The sequence below is a fragment of the Myotis myotis genome, unplaced genomic scaffold, assembly GCF_014108235.1.
Source record: "Myotis myotis isolate mMyoMyo1 unplaced genomic scaffold, mMyoMyo1.p scaffold_m19_p_3, whole genome shotgun sequence".
NCBI classification, from domain to species: Eukaryota; Metazoa; Chordata; class Mammalia; order Chiroptera; family Vespertilionidae; genus Myotis; species Myotis myotis.
The window spans coordinates 178,684,489-178,700,915 of NW_023416335.1; the positions used below are offsets into that span (position 1 = coordinate 178,684,489).

Consider the following 16,427-nt stretch of genomic DNA (forward strand, 5'->3'; position numbering starts at 1 on the left):
CTTGCCATGACCAACTCTGCACTCCTCCCCAGGCCTGGCCTCTGAGCACGGTGCCCTGGATGTTGCCTCACCAACCCACAGGCTCTAGGACACCTGTGGAGGTCAGCTGGACTAGCGCCAGCCCCAACGTCTCCCTGCCTCGCTCATGCACACTGTGAAGGAAGCAAGATTCTGTGAGGGAGAAACGCCCACCTAGCAAGACTGTCAGGGAGCACGCCCATTGGCAGAGTTTACTGCATCCTGGCACATGGCCAATAGCAATTGTGCCAAGCCCTGCCCCCAGCAGAAATGCCCACCATGTCGCTCAAGCCCCTGCCAGACTCCAAGGTTTCCTGCTGTATCAGGAGCACCTGACCATCCTTCACGCTCTCTAGTTCCTCATCTTCCCATGCCTGTGAGGCCAAGAAAGAAATGCACAGTGAGGGTGCCCCTGCCCATAAGAGCAGCACCAATATACGAAAGGCCTCGCAGCAGGAGTGGAGGGTATCGGCAACATTATATTCCCCACCTCAAGCAGGCAGAGGACCTTCAAATGCTATTGGCTGGGTTAGGAGTTGTCATTCAAGCCTTTTCCTGAAACAGGGTTCAGTTCATAAAGGACTTGGTGGAGCGCCTCCAGGAGTCATTCAGAAAAGCAGCGTTCTGTGCTCAGCACTGTCCTGGGCAGTGGGGATACAGCAGTAAATACCTCAGGTGACTCCTCATGGGGCTTCCAACTAGCAGGGGATACAGACACGGAAAAGTCTTGGGAATCTTTCAAGCAGTGGGAGTGTGATGCAGGGAATTACAAGGTACAAAGGAGCTGATAGAAGGAGACAAACCTGGTCTAGGAGCTCAGAGGAAGCTTCCTGGAGAAAGCGGTGCTTCAGATGCCACCTGAAGGAGGAGGGGGAGAAAGAGGGTTGGCAGAGGCTGGGGAAGTGGGGGAAAGCATTCCAATCAGTTGGGACAGCATTCGTGAAGGCCCTGAACAAGCAGAGCATACTTTTAAAATATATAAATTAAAAGAAAGCTAGTATGTTGGAGTATAGAAACAGAGGAAGAGAGGTGAGATTAAAGATGTTGGCAGGGGCCAAATCACATACAGTGTCTTCCAGGCCACTGAAAAATTTTTTTTAATATACTTTCATTGATTTCAAAGAAGGGAGAGGGAGAGAGAGACAGAAATATCAGTGAGAGAGAATCATTGATCGGCTGCCTCCTGTACACCCCCGACTGGGGACAGAGCCTGCAACCCAGGCATGTGCCTTTAACCGAAATCAAACCTGGGACCCTTCAGTTCACAGGCTGACACTCTATCCACTGAGCCAAACTGGCTTGGGCAAGAATTTTTATTTTTATTTTAATCTAATGGCAATGGGAAACAAAGGGCTTTGATCAAGAGGGTGACATGGACAGAAAAACTGATCTGGTCATAATATAGGATTGAATTAGGTGTGACGAAGGGAGAAGGTGGGCACACACAGTAGATATCAGGCGTAAGATGTCTGTGGTCAACTCAACCTCAGCTCCACTGACTTCTATACTCGGCTCTCATCACAGGCGAGAAGCTGGGGAATGACATTTTCCATGCTCCCGTGCCCACGGGGCTCCAGCTTAGATTGTGCCAACGAGAAGCCCTGGTGCCAGATGTGGAAAGTGGAAGCAACACACCATATTTCTCCAGTGGCAGCTGCAGCTGTGTGCAGATGTGAGGTTGACAGTGGCTTCCAGGCAAGCTCCTGCAAGTCAGCCTCTTCAGCAAGGCAGGAGGCTGAGCTCAATGGTACTCAGGTTTCCCTGAAACATCTGACTCTCAAAATTTCCTGAAAGTCAGCAACAGTTCTTCCCAACCTTGATTCCCCCAGCTTATGGGTCCAAAGTTATGTATGCTTCTGATCCCCTCTGTCAAACCCTTCCTACTTGAAATAGTAGTCACAATTCCAGCTGATGGAATTGATAGAAAACTAGAGCAGTTTCTGCTTTCCTTACCAAACGCCAACTGTTAGAGGCGGGTAAGACATTCTTACAGTATTGGGGGTGAGAAGTTACCAGAGCTTAGTCTAGAGTGTCGGCAGTGAGGATGGAAAAAAAGAGATGGATTTAATGTATATTTAAGAAGTGGAACCTACAACATATTGCTATGAATTAGATGGGGCAGTGAGGCACATGAAGGGGTCAAGAATGACTGCCATGTTTGTGGTTTTCAGGTCAGGCAAACTTGATACCTTTGCCATCCGGTTCATGTAGCTGGAAGAGCCATGAATATCAGGCTACCCAAGTTGCCAGCCTTGCTAGTCCCCTGTCCAGATTCAAAGGCGAAGGCCAAAGAAGAACGATGGAAGTCAACAGTGTGAGAGTGAGGCAGAGGTTTCCTTCTGCAGGACATGAAATTCTATATCCTAGAGCTTGTGAACCATTTTAATGAGTTATTATCATTTTCAGTACTGCTCCAGAGCAGAGAAAATTAGTTCAACCAAGTTCTGTCCAAATCTCCTCCCCAAAGAAACGTGCTAGGGCAATGGCCACCCAGCTGGAGTCAGGGTGAGGGCTGAGGTTGGGGATGGAGCAGGAGCTTCTTACTAGAGACTGTAGAGGGTATGGAGCACCAAGGGAGCAAACCAACTTACAATCCACGGGGCAGAGCTTACATTCAAATACCGAACAAAGTTCAAACACTGAGCCACGAGAAGAGAAGATCACAGTGTGTGTGATGGAAGCTGGCAGATCTGTAGACAGAGCAGATCAACAATATGTAAAATGAGTATGTTTTTGAGGGGGTGGGTGTTGAAAAGGCATTCTCGCCATCATCAGGCAGTTAAGGCAAATTGGGGAAGGGTAGTGATGGTATAGACAGCCTATGGGAGCAGGGTGGAGGGCATTTTCCTTGCCCATCTTTCCATCCAAGGGTATTTGGATTATAGCAGGACAAGACTTACCCAGGTTGAGGTCACTGCATTTCCCGGAATAATTACTACAGAAGCATAGCTGTACGTGTATCTCAAATGTACCCATCCATGTACTGCCTTTGGAACATGAAATGGCTTTAGGACAACTACTCATCCTTCTTGGTGATCTCTCCTCTTTGAGAAATTATGACCCGTTAAATTGTAAGGTCCTTGAAGATAAGGAGTCCCTAATGCCCATCACAGTACATCTAAAAGCACAGTAAATATTCATTTAATGGACAAGGACTGAATAGCAGATTCCAAGACACTGGACAGTTTTGTCCAGTGAGCTAACCACAATCTTTATCCTTGTGTCCATCTGTAGAAACATACATCCAGAATTTCAACTCTAATATCAGGAACACCACTCCACCACTAGAATGGGAGCAAGAATGCCCCCTCCCACCATCCTCCTCATCTCTAAACAGCCTCTGGCAAAGGCTCCCATCACCTAAGGGGCTTTACCAAGGGAGGTGAAAGGCTTCAGGGGCCGAGAGGAGAAGGTGACTGCTAGAACCCTAGACTCCTGCAGGTGACAGCACCCAGCAGCACACCTCATGCGGTAGGTTCCCTGTCGCCTGGCTTCACTATTTACTACGTGGCAAAGACAAGTTCCCTAAAGTTTCCAAACGTGAGTTGTCCACCCATGAAGTGAGATTATGGTGCCTAGTTCAAAGAATTAAAAGAACTAAGCCATCTTCCTACAATGCCTGCCTGAATACCTGTCCACACTAAAGTGCTCCCAGATGCATTCTCTTCTGGAATTCGCCTCTGGATTCTAGTCTCAGGAATTGGCCCCTCTGCTCCCATGCTATTGCACTCACCCGCCTCTTCTCTACTCCTCTATCTACTCCAGAACCCAACTCAACCACAAACCTCTTCTCCTCATCCTCTGACCCTAAAGCTATTGTAGGCTCATCCATGTGGCCTGAAGTAGAGGGAGAGCAAAATCCTAGCTACAGTCAGGTGGGAACTATCAGAGAATGTGTTTCTGTTGGGAGTTGCTCTCTTCAGCTCAAATGGCAGGGCAGAAGGCACAGCCACAGACACAGAACAAACAGAGGACAGATGCTGCCACATAAAAAGGAAGACAATCATTTCCCAGAAAACATGCAGTTGCAATTTGCATTCTACAAGAAGAAGAGCAAACCTTGTTGAATTCCCTCCCTAAGCAGATTCCTGCAATTATTAGAACTGAAAAAAAAATACAGATTTAAAAAGCATGTGCTTAAGGAGTTAGTTAAGTTTGTGCAATTGCAGATGGAAAGACTGAAATCAGTATTAAATACCCTCATACAATAAAAGGGCATTGCCAACACATATGGCATAGTTGTGGAAAAGACCCAGTGATGAAAAAAAGAAGAGGACCTGAACAAGCCATTTCCTTTCATTGGACCACCACCCAGATGGCTAGTGCCAACCCAATGTCTGTTCTCTGCTCCCCCTTGACTGAAAAATCCCTACGTTGTTGAGGGAGCCTCAGCGAGGAAACTCTATTTTTCGCCCCCATGGAATAGGATTGGAGATAAGATGTAATCGGAAGTCACGAACATCCTTCTGTCTCTTGTAGATAAAAACTCCAGAAGCTCTGAGCATATGGTAAGTTCAGGACCATCCAAGTGAGTGTTTGTGATGATCACATAAATACAAAAACACACTGATTTCAGCAGTGAAACTCATTTCCTGTACTTCGTCTGTTCCTTGGTGCTGTGCAAACACTAAGTGTATCAATGTCTTGAGCAGTGTTACATAAATGTAAAATGTGATTCGTGTATATGTTTACCACCATAAAAACACATTCGTTTGTAGTCTACAAAGACTTAAGCTCTTTGACAAATTAAACAGGGATACTTGTACTGTTCCTGGTAACTGTCTGTAACTGGAAAACCCAACCTTCTATTCGGAGATTTTAACTCTTGTATCTTCAGCAAATAGCATTATCAATATTTTAAAGTCAGATTTGACTTCTGGTGAGTAGCAGCTGGTTCTGCCTTCCTCTTAAGAACCTTCTATGAGGTGGCCTTCTTTCGGTGGTGTGCCCGACAACACTAACCTCCCCGCCTGGAAGCAGTGTGCATACTCAGAAAAGGAATTCCAAGGGGAGCTTTCACACATCCCTGATCTATCATCCCGCTCTGTCCAGCCCTCGCTCTGCATCCCACCATGATTTTAGCATCAACCCAAAATGTTCTTTTAGATTTTTATAAATTCCACTTAATGGGGTACATTCTTCTTTTGGGTGAAATTGATGTAGACTGTGTATAAATTCTTGTCCACCACGCCAAAAAGAGGTGATTAAGAAAGGCATTTGCTGCCCGTCTGGCGTGGCTCAGTGGTTGAGTGTCGACCTATGAACCAGGAGGTCATGGTTCAATTCCCAGTCAAGGCACATGCCCGTGTTATGGCCTTGGTCCCTAGTGTGGGGTGTGCAATATGCAGCTGATCAATGATTCTCTCATATCATTGATGTTTCTCTCTCTTTCTCCCTCTGTGATATAAATAAAAATATTTAACAATTAAAAAGGCATCTGCCCATTTGATGGGACGTTTTCACAGCAGTACAGGCAGGAGGCTCCACAACCCTGGGCAGATCTGGGGCCTCTGAGGCCACAAGAGCTGCACAGTTAGTTTGAATCAGACCCAGGGTCCTAAACACCCTAGTCACCTCATCCCTCTAGGACAGTGGAAGGGCTTGCAAAATCCAAAAGAGGCAGAAAGCCTCTCTTCTCTCGGAAACGAATCCTCTCAGGAGAGTTCCGTTTCTATTGGAAATCCAAGACTTTGCAAGCAAACATGATAAGACTTTCTAAAGTCACTAGATGAATATGAGTGTAGGGCTTAGGATACTTAGGTGGGTTGAGGGGAGGGAGGTGAGAACTGGGATAAGTGTTCCCTTTCATTAGAGTCTCTATAGGTAATGATTTCCCTACTTAACCAAAGAAAGGCAATGGAAGCTGCTTCTCCCTCGCCTATTAAAAGGAGAAAGATGGGTATCTTTAATTGAAAGCAAAGCATCACAACATTCTTTAATTAAAGGCTCAAAGAGGCTTTGAGCTCATCTTGTATCTTCTTGGCTTTCAGCAGGATAGCATTAAACCTTCCTAAAAAGATAAGACTCAACCTATTTTTAAACACACCCAAAGAGGGTATCTGTCTTCTGTTCCTTTGTGAGACCAGGAATTTTTTCTTTTCCCTTTTCTAACCTCACCACAAGTGAACTTTCCCTATTACTAACCTGAGCCTTCACATTAGAATTTGGCTTGGTTTGCTCAGTGGAAATGGTGACCAACTGGTCACCATTAGCCTTTTCTAAACTGTACTTCCATCTGCCCCTCTATATGAAATTATAACAATTAAATAGGAATTAAATCAATAAATTTGGAGCTAGATGCCGACTGACTCATTCATTGACAAAAGACTGTCATCCTTCTTTTTCTCATATCCTTTTCTTTCTCTGCTGTCAGCTCCAATGCTGTTTCTCCCTTCCCCATCTCTCTTCCAAATTGCACACGTGCACACACACATACATTACAACACATGTGCACATTCACACTCTGATAAATCTAGAAAACGCCCCTTGGATAGCTGACCTTGGCCTCCACTGGTCACAGCAAGGGGTAATGGTTAAAGGCACAGACTCGGGAGCCCACTGTCATGGCTTAAATCATGGCTCTGGGTTCTTGGGCACATTTTGTAACCTCCCTATCTCTCTATTTTCTCATCTGTAGAATGGAGACAATAATAGTATCTATCTTATAGGGCTGTGGAAAAGGTTAATGAGTTAATTACATAAAAGGCCTTTAGAATGGTGTCTAGTGCTCCAATTGCAAATGGTACATAGTTGTTAGCTACTTGAAGCAAAGGGGCATTTGGAGTCATTAGACTATGCTTGATATTCCAGAAGGCATGAGCTGGAGAAAGAAAAGGAGTAGGACTCAAGTTTAAGGGTAGTGGATAAGAAGGAGTCATCAAGGTGAAAGATTTTTTGAAAAAAAGACAAAAAGCAAGTAAGAGATAGAACAAAATTACAGGGAAAGAGGAACAGCAGACATTTATCTTAACAGGAAATGTAGAAAGAGAAAAACATTAGGGAAAAGAAAAAGGGAGACAAGAGTAAAAAGACAGACATGAAAAAGAAAGACAGAAAAAAAACGACTGAGAATTAGAAAATTAGAAAAAGATGCCATTTAAATTAGAAAAGGCTCCATTTACAGTTTGAGCTGGGTATCAGGAAAAGGATTGGAAGAGAAAACAAAAATGTTGGGTATAGAAGCACGGAAACTCAGGACAAAAGTGATAGGGGGAGAGGAGATACAAGTGATAACATAAAAAGATTCCTTTGCATCAACAGGCCTCTGTGACTGTGTATCATGGGAAGCTTCTTCAAAAATGAACACGTCCATAGCCGACTAGGCTTCTTTCTCTATCTTGCCTATTTTAACTTGCTTCCGAGTCTGCCACAGACTTAGTCATAAGGTCTGTCCTGATCAGATAGATGTCTGCCCTCTGTCTTGTCTACTCCACTCAACAAGGCCCAGATGCAGTGATCAGTCTTCATTGCATTTTCACTAAATACTCAAGCCATCAAGTGAAAATTTAGCTCCGGAGAAAATATTTACACCCTCTTCCTTCTCCAAACATTTACAAACCTCTAAGGGAAACTGGTATTTTAATTTTTTAATTTTCATCTTAACGGCATTCTTTCCATTCCCACCACTCTGGCTTTTTTTGGTCAATTTAGAACGAGAACAAAATGATACAATACTGCAGGGATAGGCCACTTTCAGAGCTCCAAACAGCCCTTCCCACCAAAAGGAATTCATCACCCAACCCCTTGGAAACAAGAGAAAGGCTAGATTGAGGTTTAAAATAAAATCCGTTTTTTAAAAAAACACTTTTTCTTTTAAGTGTTATTAAATTGTCTGTCGGTGCAAAATAAGTCCCCCTATTGGAGGAAGTCGAGCGACCTTAAAAGGCCCTCTAAAGTGGACGGACCGCGAGCGTCTCCTGACGCCGGGGTGAGCTTGGGCCGCCGCCGGAATCACGAAGCCAGACGCGGCGCGCGTCTCCGCCCCGGACTCGGGAGACTGCGGCAGCGCGCACCGCGGCCGCGGCCGGGCGGCTCCCGGAGGCCGGGAGGAGACGCGACTCCCGCAGACACGTGACCGCCCAGCCGCCGCTTCCCGCGACCCAGATCTGTCCCCGGAACCCGCGCCCGGCGGGGCGAGCCCAGGGACACGTAGCGACGGCTCCAGCCCCCCCCCGCCCCCCCCCCCCCGCGCCCGGGTGCGTGTGCATTCGGCGTACTTCTCTTGGTTCACGTGCCACTGGCAATGACTGTTTCGGGGGAACACCCGGGAGAACGTGGGCACAGGAAGGAAAGACCTCTGGTTTGAGTTCTATCCACATGCATCTCCATCCCACTCCCGCAGACCCAAGTAGCGGCACTGGGGCTTAGACCTGGGATTCCCGCAGGATTTGCGTGCCCTTGGCCTCCAAGGCCCTTTGCCGCTGGCCGGCGTCAGTGCGCATCTCCCGCACCTCCCGGTAACTCTCACTGGCAGTGAGTCACGTTCCCGGGCTGGCCCGGGGGAAAAGGTAAGCCCGGCTCCCGCTGGCCCGTGCTTCCTCTCGGAGTCGCCCCGGCTGCAGGGGGAGCGAGCGCGCCCGCCCGCCCGCGCGCGCGCGCACCGGGTTCCCCGCGCAGTGATGTGGCAGCCGCGGCAGGTCGGATCACGTTGCTGGCCCTGTGCTGGTACCCGTTTGAGACAGGATTAAGGAGGGAGGCTTCGGAGGTGCCAGCGGTAGTAAACGTGGGCTCCGCACGCTCCCGGCGTCGCTTATCGCACGAAGGGGGGAGGGGAGAGGAAGCTCGCAGCGCCACCCCGGGCGCGGAGGGGCGACGGAGTTCAGCGGCGTGTGATAATGCTGCATAGCTTTTCCGCGGTGGCCCCTCTCGTGCCACCCTCTCTCTCCCCCTCCCTCCCTGCCGCGCTCCTCCGGGAGCACCAGAGGCCCCAAACGTCGTCATCTGCTGCTGTGATTAGTGGCACCGCAATTCCGGCTGCTGCGGGAAGTTTGGGTGGCCCAGGGACACTGTCGCCAAAAGACTCTTGGATTGCGACATTCTGACCCAGTGACATTTTGATTTATCTTAAGTCTTTATGGGGGAAGATTTCAAGTGGTCTCTTTTCGGGGCAACCTCCAACCAAGGCCAAGGGGTCCCCCAGGCCACTGGGCGGTGTGCAAACAAGTCTCAAAAATTTCCTTCGGGACTGAAGTTTACCCACCGCGAATTCTCTTTCTCTTTCCTTTCTCTGGTCCAAACCAACAGCGCAGTCGGTGGAAAAGCAAAAAGCCACGTTCACGTTCCTGCACCGTAATGACGGATGGACTGAGGGAGTCACATTTCCGAGCTGAGGAAGCCCTAGCTGCCCCGCACCCCCGCCCCCCACCGCCACCCCCGGCACCCCTCTTCCTCCCCCAGCTGACTGCAGCGCCTTTGGGAAGATGAATAGCTTGGCTGAAGTTGTTTTTCCTTTCCGGTGGCCCTGATCAGGTGTCCCCGCCCCCTCCCGCCGCTCGCTTTCCCTCGCAGACTTCTCCCGACGCCCCCTCCCGGCCCGGCCCCTCCCCTCCCGCCCCCCTCCGGGCTAGACCGCGGATGGTACGTTCCGCACGTGAGCTGGGTGCTGGTCTGGCCGGCGACGCGCGTGCCCTGTGGCCAAACACTGCCCGGAGTGAGAGCAAACTACCAGCGCCGAGGGGCCGGCGGGAGTGTGGGTTCGTGTGTATGCGTCTGTGTGCAGGAGAGCGAGCGCGGTGGTAGGGGGACCAACTGCTTCACACTTTCAACACTGCACTGAAGAGGGAGAGCGAGAGACTGGAGACGCACAGATCCCCCCAAGATCTCTCAAAGCTACCGTCCCACAGATTATAGAACAGGACCCCCCAAAAAACGAAACAGAGGAAAACGGACAGCGGTTGGACATGGACGAAGGAATTCCTCATTTGCAAGAGAGACAGTTACTGGATCATAGAGATTTTATAGGGTAAGGTGCACGCACCCTTGCGAATATCTGTCTGGGCTTCAGTTTGATTTTTTTTTCTTCTTCTTCTCAAAGTGGTATGGAGCGGGCGAGGGCAGAGCCCCTCCCGAATGGGTGCCTGATGCTGATTTCTGTTTTGCAGCCTGGACTATTCCTCTTTGTATATGTGTAAACCCAAAAGGAGCATGAAGCGAGACGATAGCAAGGTAAGAGTAAGTTTCCGATGTTCCCTGTAACCTGCCTGGATAGTTAATTAGGGCCATTGATTTCACAGCGAAGCTCTGCCAGCAAATATATTCCAGCCCTTGAGCTTCCCCAACTGTGAATTTTAAGTGGTTTGCTGGATACTCTCAGGGGGAGATTAAACATCATACCTGAATTTAAATTTCATTTCAGAACAGTCCAGGGGAAAGAGGTTTCCTGGGCATAGTTTATCACACAGTGTGTGTTTTGGATGGTGGGGGTTATTGTTATATCCAGTAAGCGAATGTTTATCTTAGTGTTTTCTCTCTTCCATGACTCTCACATATTAAGGATACCTATAAATTACCGCATAGATTGATAGAAAAGAAAAGAAGAGACCGGATTAATGAATGCATTGCTCAGCTGAAAGATTTACTGCCTGAACATCTGAAGTTAACAGTAAGATGCACATTTTCCTTCTTTGCTGCGCTCCAAGGGCTTGTTAATCGCCTGGTACTTACTACCCCCAGAGATATAAGAATAAATGTACATATCAGATGCCTTACAAGTTATGCTGTAGTGTAGAGTTTCCCACAAACTCAGGAGTAGGTGCTCATAACTGAAGGGGGGAAATCATGTATAGCCTATCTGTGGAAAGCGCAAGAAGTATAGGAATAGTGTTTGCTTAAGTCGCTGTGCTGAATGGAGAGCCAGTCAAGCCAAATGTGTGTTTTTAAGTAACCAAGTGCCCCCTTCTCTTTTGCACCAATGCAGACGCTGGGGCATCTGGAGAAAGCGGTAGTCTTGGAATTAACTTTGAAACACTTAAAAGCTTTAACAGCCTTAACCGAGCAGCAGCATCAGAAGATAATTGCTTTACAGAATGGTAAGTCAGTCCAGGGAGGCCGGGCAGCCCACAGAGGAGCAGTGTTAGGACTCATTCCCCACCCCCACCTCCTTCCGCGGACCCACGCGCTCACTCTCATTTGTGAAATTGCTTAGACTTTCCCTTCATTGGAAAGTGCCCATTTCCTGAAGCATCCTAGAGGCTTTCAGCAGAACTCAGAGGAATAAAAAAAAAATTTTTTTTTAAGTGGCGGTTGCACCCTCTCCACTTGGGTTTTTCAGTTGGGAGTAGAGCGCCCCCCTGCTCCCCACCCCCGCCACCGCCTCCTCCCCCCCCCCCCACCCCCCGCAACCGGTGGATTATATCACTGGAATACAGAGGAAAAACCAAGATCACTTTAGTCAGTGCAGGGCCCACGTGATAAACAGATGTTTTAACGTCGGTGTTTTCTCTTCTTGCCTCCATTCCTCTGTCCCCTACCCCACCCCCTCCTCATCCTAGGGGAGCGATCTCTGAAATCGCCCATTCAGTCCGACTTGGACGCGTTCCACTCGGGATTTCAAACATGCGCCAAAGAAGTCTTGCAATACCTCTCCCGGTTTGAGAGCTGGACGCCCAGGGAGCCGCGGTGCGTCCAGCTGATCAACCACTTGCACGCCGTGGCCACCCAGTTCTTGCCCACCCCCCAGCTGTTGACTCCACAGGTCCCCCTGAGCCAAGGCACCGGGGCGTCCTCGGCCGCCGCCCCCGCCGGGTCCAAGGCCGCCCCCTGCCTGGAGCGCGCGGGGCAGAAGCTGGAGCCCCTCGCCCACTGCGTGCCGGTCATCCAGCGGACTCAGCCCGGCGCCGAGCTCGCGGCCGAGCACGACACGGACACCGACAGCGGCTACGGCGGCGAGGCCGAGGCCCGGCCGGACCGCGAGAAGGGCCACGGCGCGGGGGCGAGCCGCGTCACCATCAAGCAGGAGCCCCCCGGGGAGGACTCGCCGGCGCCCAAGAGGATGAAGCTGGATTCCGGGGGCGGGGCGGCGGCCGCGCTCCTGGGGCCCGACCCCGCCGCCGCCGCCGCCGCGCTGCTGAGACCCGACGCCGCCCTGCTCAGCTCCCTGGTGGCGTTCGGCGGAGGCGGGGGCGCGCCCTTCGCGCAGCCCGCGGCCGCCGCGGCCCCCTTCTGCCTGCCGTTCTACTTCCTCTCGCCCTCGGCCGCCGCCGCCGCCTACATGCAGCCTTTCCTGGACAAGAGCGGCCTGGAGAAGTACCTGTACCCGGCGGCGGCCGCCGCCCCGTTCCCCCTGCTGTACCCCGGCATCCACGCCCCGGCGGCCGCCGCCGCCGCCGCCGCCGCTGCCGCCGCCGCCGCCGCCTTCCCCTGCCTGTCCTCGGTGTTGTCGCCCCCTCCCGAGAAGGCGGGCGCCGCCGCCGCCGCCGCGACCCTGCTGCCGCACGAGGTGGCCCCCCCGGGGGCGCGGCACCCCCCGCACCCGCACGGCCGCACCCACCTGCCCTTCGCCGGCCCCCGCGAGCACGGGAAGCCGGAGAGCTCTGCTCAGGAAGATCCCTCGCAGCCGGGAAAGAAAGCCCCCTGAGTCCTGGCGCTCCTTTCCTGGAAAGGACGGAGGTTCACGCGGAATAATCCTATTAATACGTTAAAACACCCTTAGCATTGTAAAGGGAGGAAGTGTGATAGATGCACGCCGGGCTTTAAAAACAAGCAGGTGTTTTGTGTACATTTGGAGTTCCTGTTTTTGCTCATCTTTCACCACCCCACCCTCCACACACTAACATCTCTTCCCCGCCAGCTGTAAAAGAACCTCTGCGCTACTGTTGTTTTTTTTTAAAGAACTCCCCCAAATAAGTTTTGCCTTCCCTTAGGCCTGTTTCATTATCTTTTAAAATACCCTGGTTCTCTAGGAAGTCAGAAGGGTCTGCTCGGTGGTGAGCCAATTGAACCAGGGTGGGAAGGGGGGGCAGCGGGTGGGGGGACGTGGCCAAGGAGCTGACGTGGAACCCGCAGAGTTATCTGTCAGTGACTCAAAGCTGTCCTGGCTGCTTCAGGAGGCTTTCCGCAAACAGAATGGTCTTTCAGAGTTGAGTTTACTCTTCAGTATTTTGTAATGTTTAGCTTTTTATTAAAAGACGTTATTTTTCGAAGAGGAAGAGGAGAGGATGCAGTTGCTCACGTCGCAACCTATTCTGAAGTGGTTTGAATGGTATCCCTTAGTAACTTGCACTTGTTTAAACGGACGGACGCGGAGTTGGGCCATTGTCAGAACTAAGTCAGGGAAGTGCATGGGTGAGGAAGGCCAGAATCATTCTTAGTACATTGGCTGGCACTTTAAGAAACTGACCATGAATCAATAAACTCATCTTCATTATATAAATACTTACATAGAGAGAGAGAGAGAGCATCTATTCCCACCCTGCATTATTTAATCCATCCTGTTCCTAAGTTTTTATAATCTTGCTGTAAAAAAAAAAAGAAAAAAAAGAATGTGCACTGAATCTTAAAACATACAAACAGAACAAAAAAAGAGAAAAATCCAAAATGCTTTGTCCTATATTCTGTTAGATCACAGAAGTGGAGGAAAGCGCTGAACTAGTCAGTTTTCATTGGAAATGCCGTAAAGATTTGAATGAAGTCCTGTGAGGCCTTCCTCTCTCCAAGTCTATGTATTTTCTGGAGACCAAACCAGATACCAGATAATCACAAAGAAAGCTTTTTTAATAAGGCTTAAACCAAGACCTTGTCTAGATATTTTTAGTTTGTTGCCAAGGTAGCACTGTGAGAAATCTCACTTGAATGTTATGTAAGGGGTGAGACACAACAGTCTGACTGTGAGTGAAGAAAATATCTGGGTCTTTTAGTCAGTTTGGTGCATTTGCTGCTGCTGTTGCTACTGTTTGCCTCAAACGCTGTGTTTAAACAACGTTAAACTCTTAGCCTACAAGGTGGCTCTTATGTACATAGTTGTTAATATATTCAATTAATGATGTCTGACATGCTATTTTTGTAGGGAGAAAATATGTGCTAATGATATTTTGAGTTAAAATATCTTTTGGGGAGGATTTGCTGAAAAGTTGCACTTTTGTTACAATGCTTATGCTTGGTACAAGCTTATGCTGTCTTAAATTATTTAAAAAAAAATAAATACTGTCTGCAAGAAACCAGCTGGTTTAGAAAAATTTAGTATGTGAAGATAAACTACAAGTTACCTTGATATTCTAGTATTTTCAGCACTCCATAAATTCTATTACGTAAATATTGCCACACTATTTTGTGATCTTAAAATTCTTACCAAGGAATAAAAACTTTAATATGCAATATGAGATTGTCTAATAATTAAAAAGACATAATGGATGCTCGAGTAATTTTAAAATGTCTATGAATACAGGGGTGAAAGTCATCCCGTTTCTCAAATATACAACTTTGTCATTGGCATGATGTCACACGTTTCCAATCTCTTGCGAGCCTACAGGCTCTGGCTGTGTTTACCTGCTTGTTCCCAATGTATCGTAATGAAAAGTGCAAAAGAAACAACTACCGATAACTTGTGTGGTTTGTTTATGTTAGACCCAACTCGCTGATGTTTTTGTGACTGGTGAATTTTTCACTTCTCATCTTTGACACCAGATAGCCGCTGTTGTAAAGATCTGGTCTGTCTCCCTTTCCCTGGGACCTGTATAAATATGCTACCACTTAGGGGTGCTGCATTCCTCAGTGTATGTGAGCTCCTTAACCTTTATAAACTAATTCTCTTGTGGGACTTCATCATGGAATTCAAATAACAAGTCATTTCTAGGTTTTTCTCAATTTAAAATCAAATTTGTGATCTGATACCAACTGTGCGACGGGTTGTCAATTTTTAGTTTCAATAATGTTCTTTACCAACCCCTTGATTTTTGAAAGGTGTTGAAATAATAGTCAAAATTTATGAGAGGTAGAAAGAGTGCTCCCTCTGCTGACTTTATGACAGCAGAACTGCAAGTCATAGAAAGTGGAGCCAGAAGGAACCTCAGAGATGAGTTTGTCCAGCCCCCTGCATTTTATAATAGGAGGGAAATGAAGCCTAGAGATAGCAAGTATCTCCCAAAGTCACACACTTACCTGGAGCCAGCGTCAGGGGCCAGACATGTTGTATCCCCTTGTCAGCAAACCCACCAGCTGTATGCATCTTGAACCAAATAAATTGAATTTGGGCAGTATTCATGAAATGTCATGAATAACCTACAGGAACAGATGAAATAAAAATTAGAAATCCAGGATGATAAAATGTTCCGGCATTTGTATAACTTTCATATAATAAAAAACCTTAGGGTTGGACCAGATATTCTAGGGTTAGTTTAGTCCAAATGTATATATACCTGCAATGGTGAAATTTTAGCCAAGTTTCTTTATAGTATGTGGGATTTTTCAATTTAAGACAAATACGAATCTTGAGTCAACAGTCCTTCTTACATACAGTATTACACCAATCAAGTTTACATACATATATTCCTCAGCAAACTTTATAATGAAATGATAAATGGCCTTTTCCCCCAGAAGAGCTAAGCATATTTTTAAGGCACTAGAAACTATAATTCGGTAGCTATTTAAAGTATTTAGTTCCTATCATTGTGAAAACTATTTTTCATTTAGTTCTCTGCAGCTGGTGATGCAGGCCAAAACTTTGGTGACTGCCCATCCATCACCTGAGATTTGTTCAAATGTACGTAAAAGAAGCCTCAGCCTGTTTCTATGTCACAGGTCAATTCTGAACTTCTTGGTGGGAGGTGATTGGCAATTGAGGTTCTAGGAAGGCATGGCTGGGCAGACAAAGACCTTTTACTTTATAGAAATGAACGGAGCCCTCGTGAATGAATTAAGACTATTTGAATGAATTAAGACCATTAGAATGCCAAAAGGCGGCTGTACTATTATGACAATAGTATTTTACTTCAGATTGCAATCTAATGTGTTTCATTAAAACAAAATCTGTTGGCCCCTCAGATCAATATATTTAGGCACATTCATTGTTTTGTGTTGTTTTAATGAAGTTCAAAATCATCATACAGTGCATGCTGAAGTTCAATGAAGGTTCCAGTTTTGCATAGAATTTAATAGGGAGCTGACACAGGAAATTATCACATATTTTCTGTGAGGACGGTGGGATTTATACTAAAATCTATGTGCAGCATGCACTATAAAAATATGCTTTTAGGAGTTGGACAAATGGACGTTGTCTTAAAATTAGGTTTCTTGCACTTGTTCAGTGATTCCACATTGAAAACTCCAAGCAAGTGTAAAACTATCCCTTTTTTAAAGTTGGTACTTAAAAATTCTCATTTTAGGGATGCCTAATTTATCTGACCTCAGAGAACAATATGTGCCCATGAAACACTGGTTCAGACACTGAACTTTCTATGTTCAAGTGCCAACATTGT

General features: G+C 47.7%; 1 protein-coding gene and 1 long non-coding RNA gene across 3 annotated transcripts in view; one reads left to right on the forward strand and one right to left on the reverse strand.

Annotated features, from left to right (window-relative positions):
* The window catches only part of LOC118651154, a 51,628-nt gene extending 39,045 nt beyond the window's left edge, over window positions 1-12,583 (reverse strand). Inside the window, exon 1 of the long non-coding RNA XR_004966127.1 lies at window positions 12,506-12,583. This is a non-coding gene — a long non-coding RNA (uncharacterized LOC118651154). The remainder of the gene's footprint in view (window positions 1-12,505) is intronic.
* On the forward strand, window positions 9,591-14,171 carry BHLHE41 (basic helix-loop-helix family member e41). Of its 2 annotated transcripts, XM_036300034.1 has the most exons (5): window positions 9,594-9,979; window positions 10,119-10,182; window positions 10,511-10,618; window positions 10,934-11,045; window positions 11,508-14,171. In XM_036300034.1, exons 1-5 carry the CDS (start codon window positions 9,918-9,920, stop codon window positions 12,590-12,592), a joined length of 1,431 nt encoding a protein of 476 aa, XP_036155927.1. In that variant the 5' UTR covers window positions 9,594-9,917; the 3' UTR covers window positions 12,593-14,171. The 2 variants fall into 2 exon arrangements, with proteins under 2 accessions (XP_036155928.1, XP_036155927.1); XM_036300035.1 differs by lacking the exon at window positions 10,511-10,618 and having other exon boundaries at window positions 9,591-9,979.
* Window positions 14,172-16,427: the final 2,256 nt, after the last annotated feature.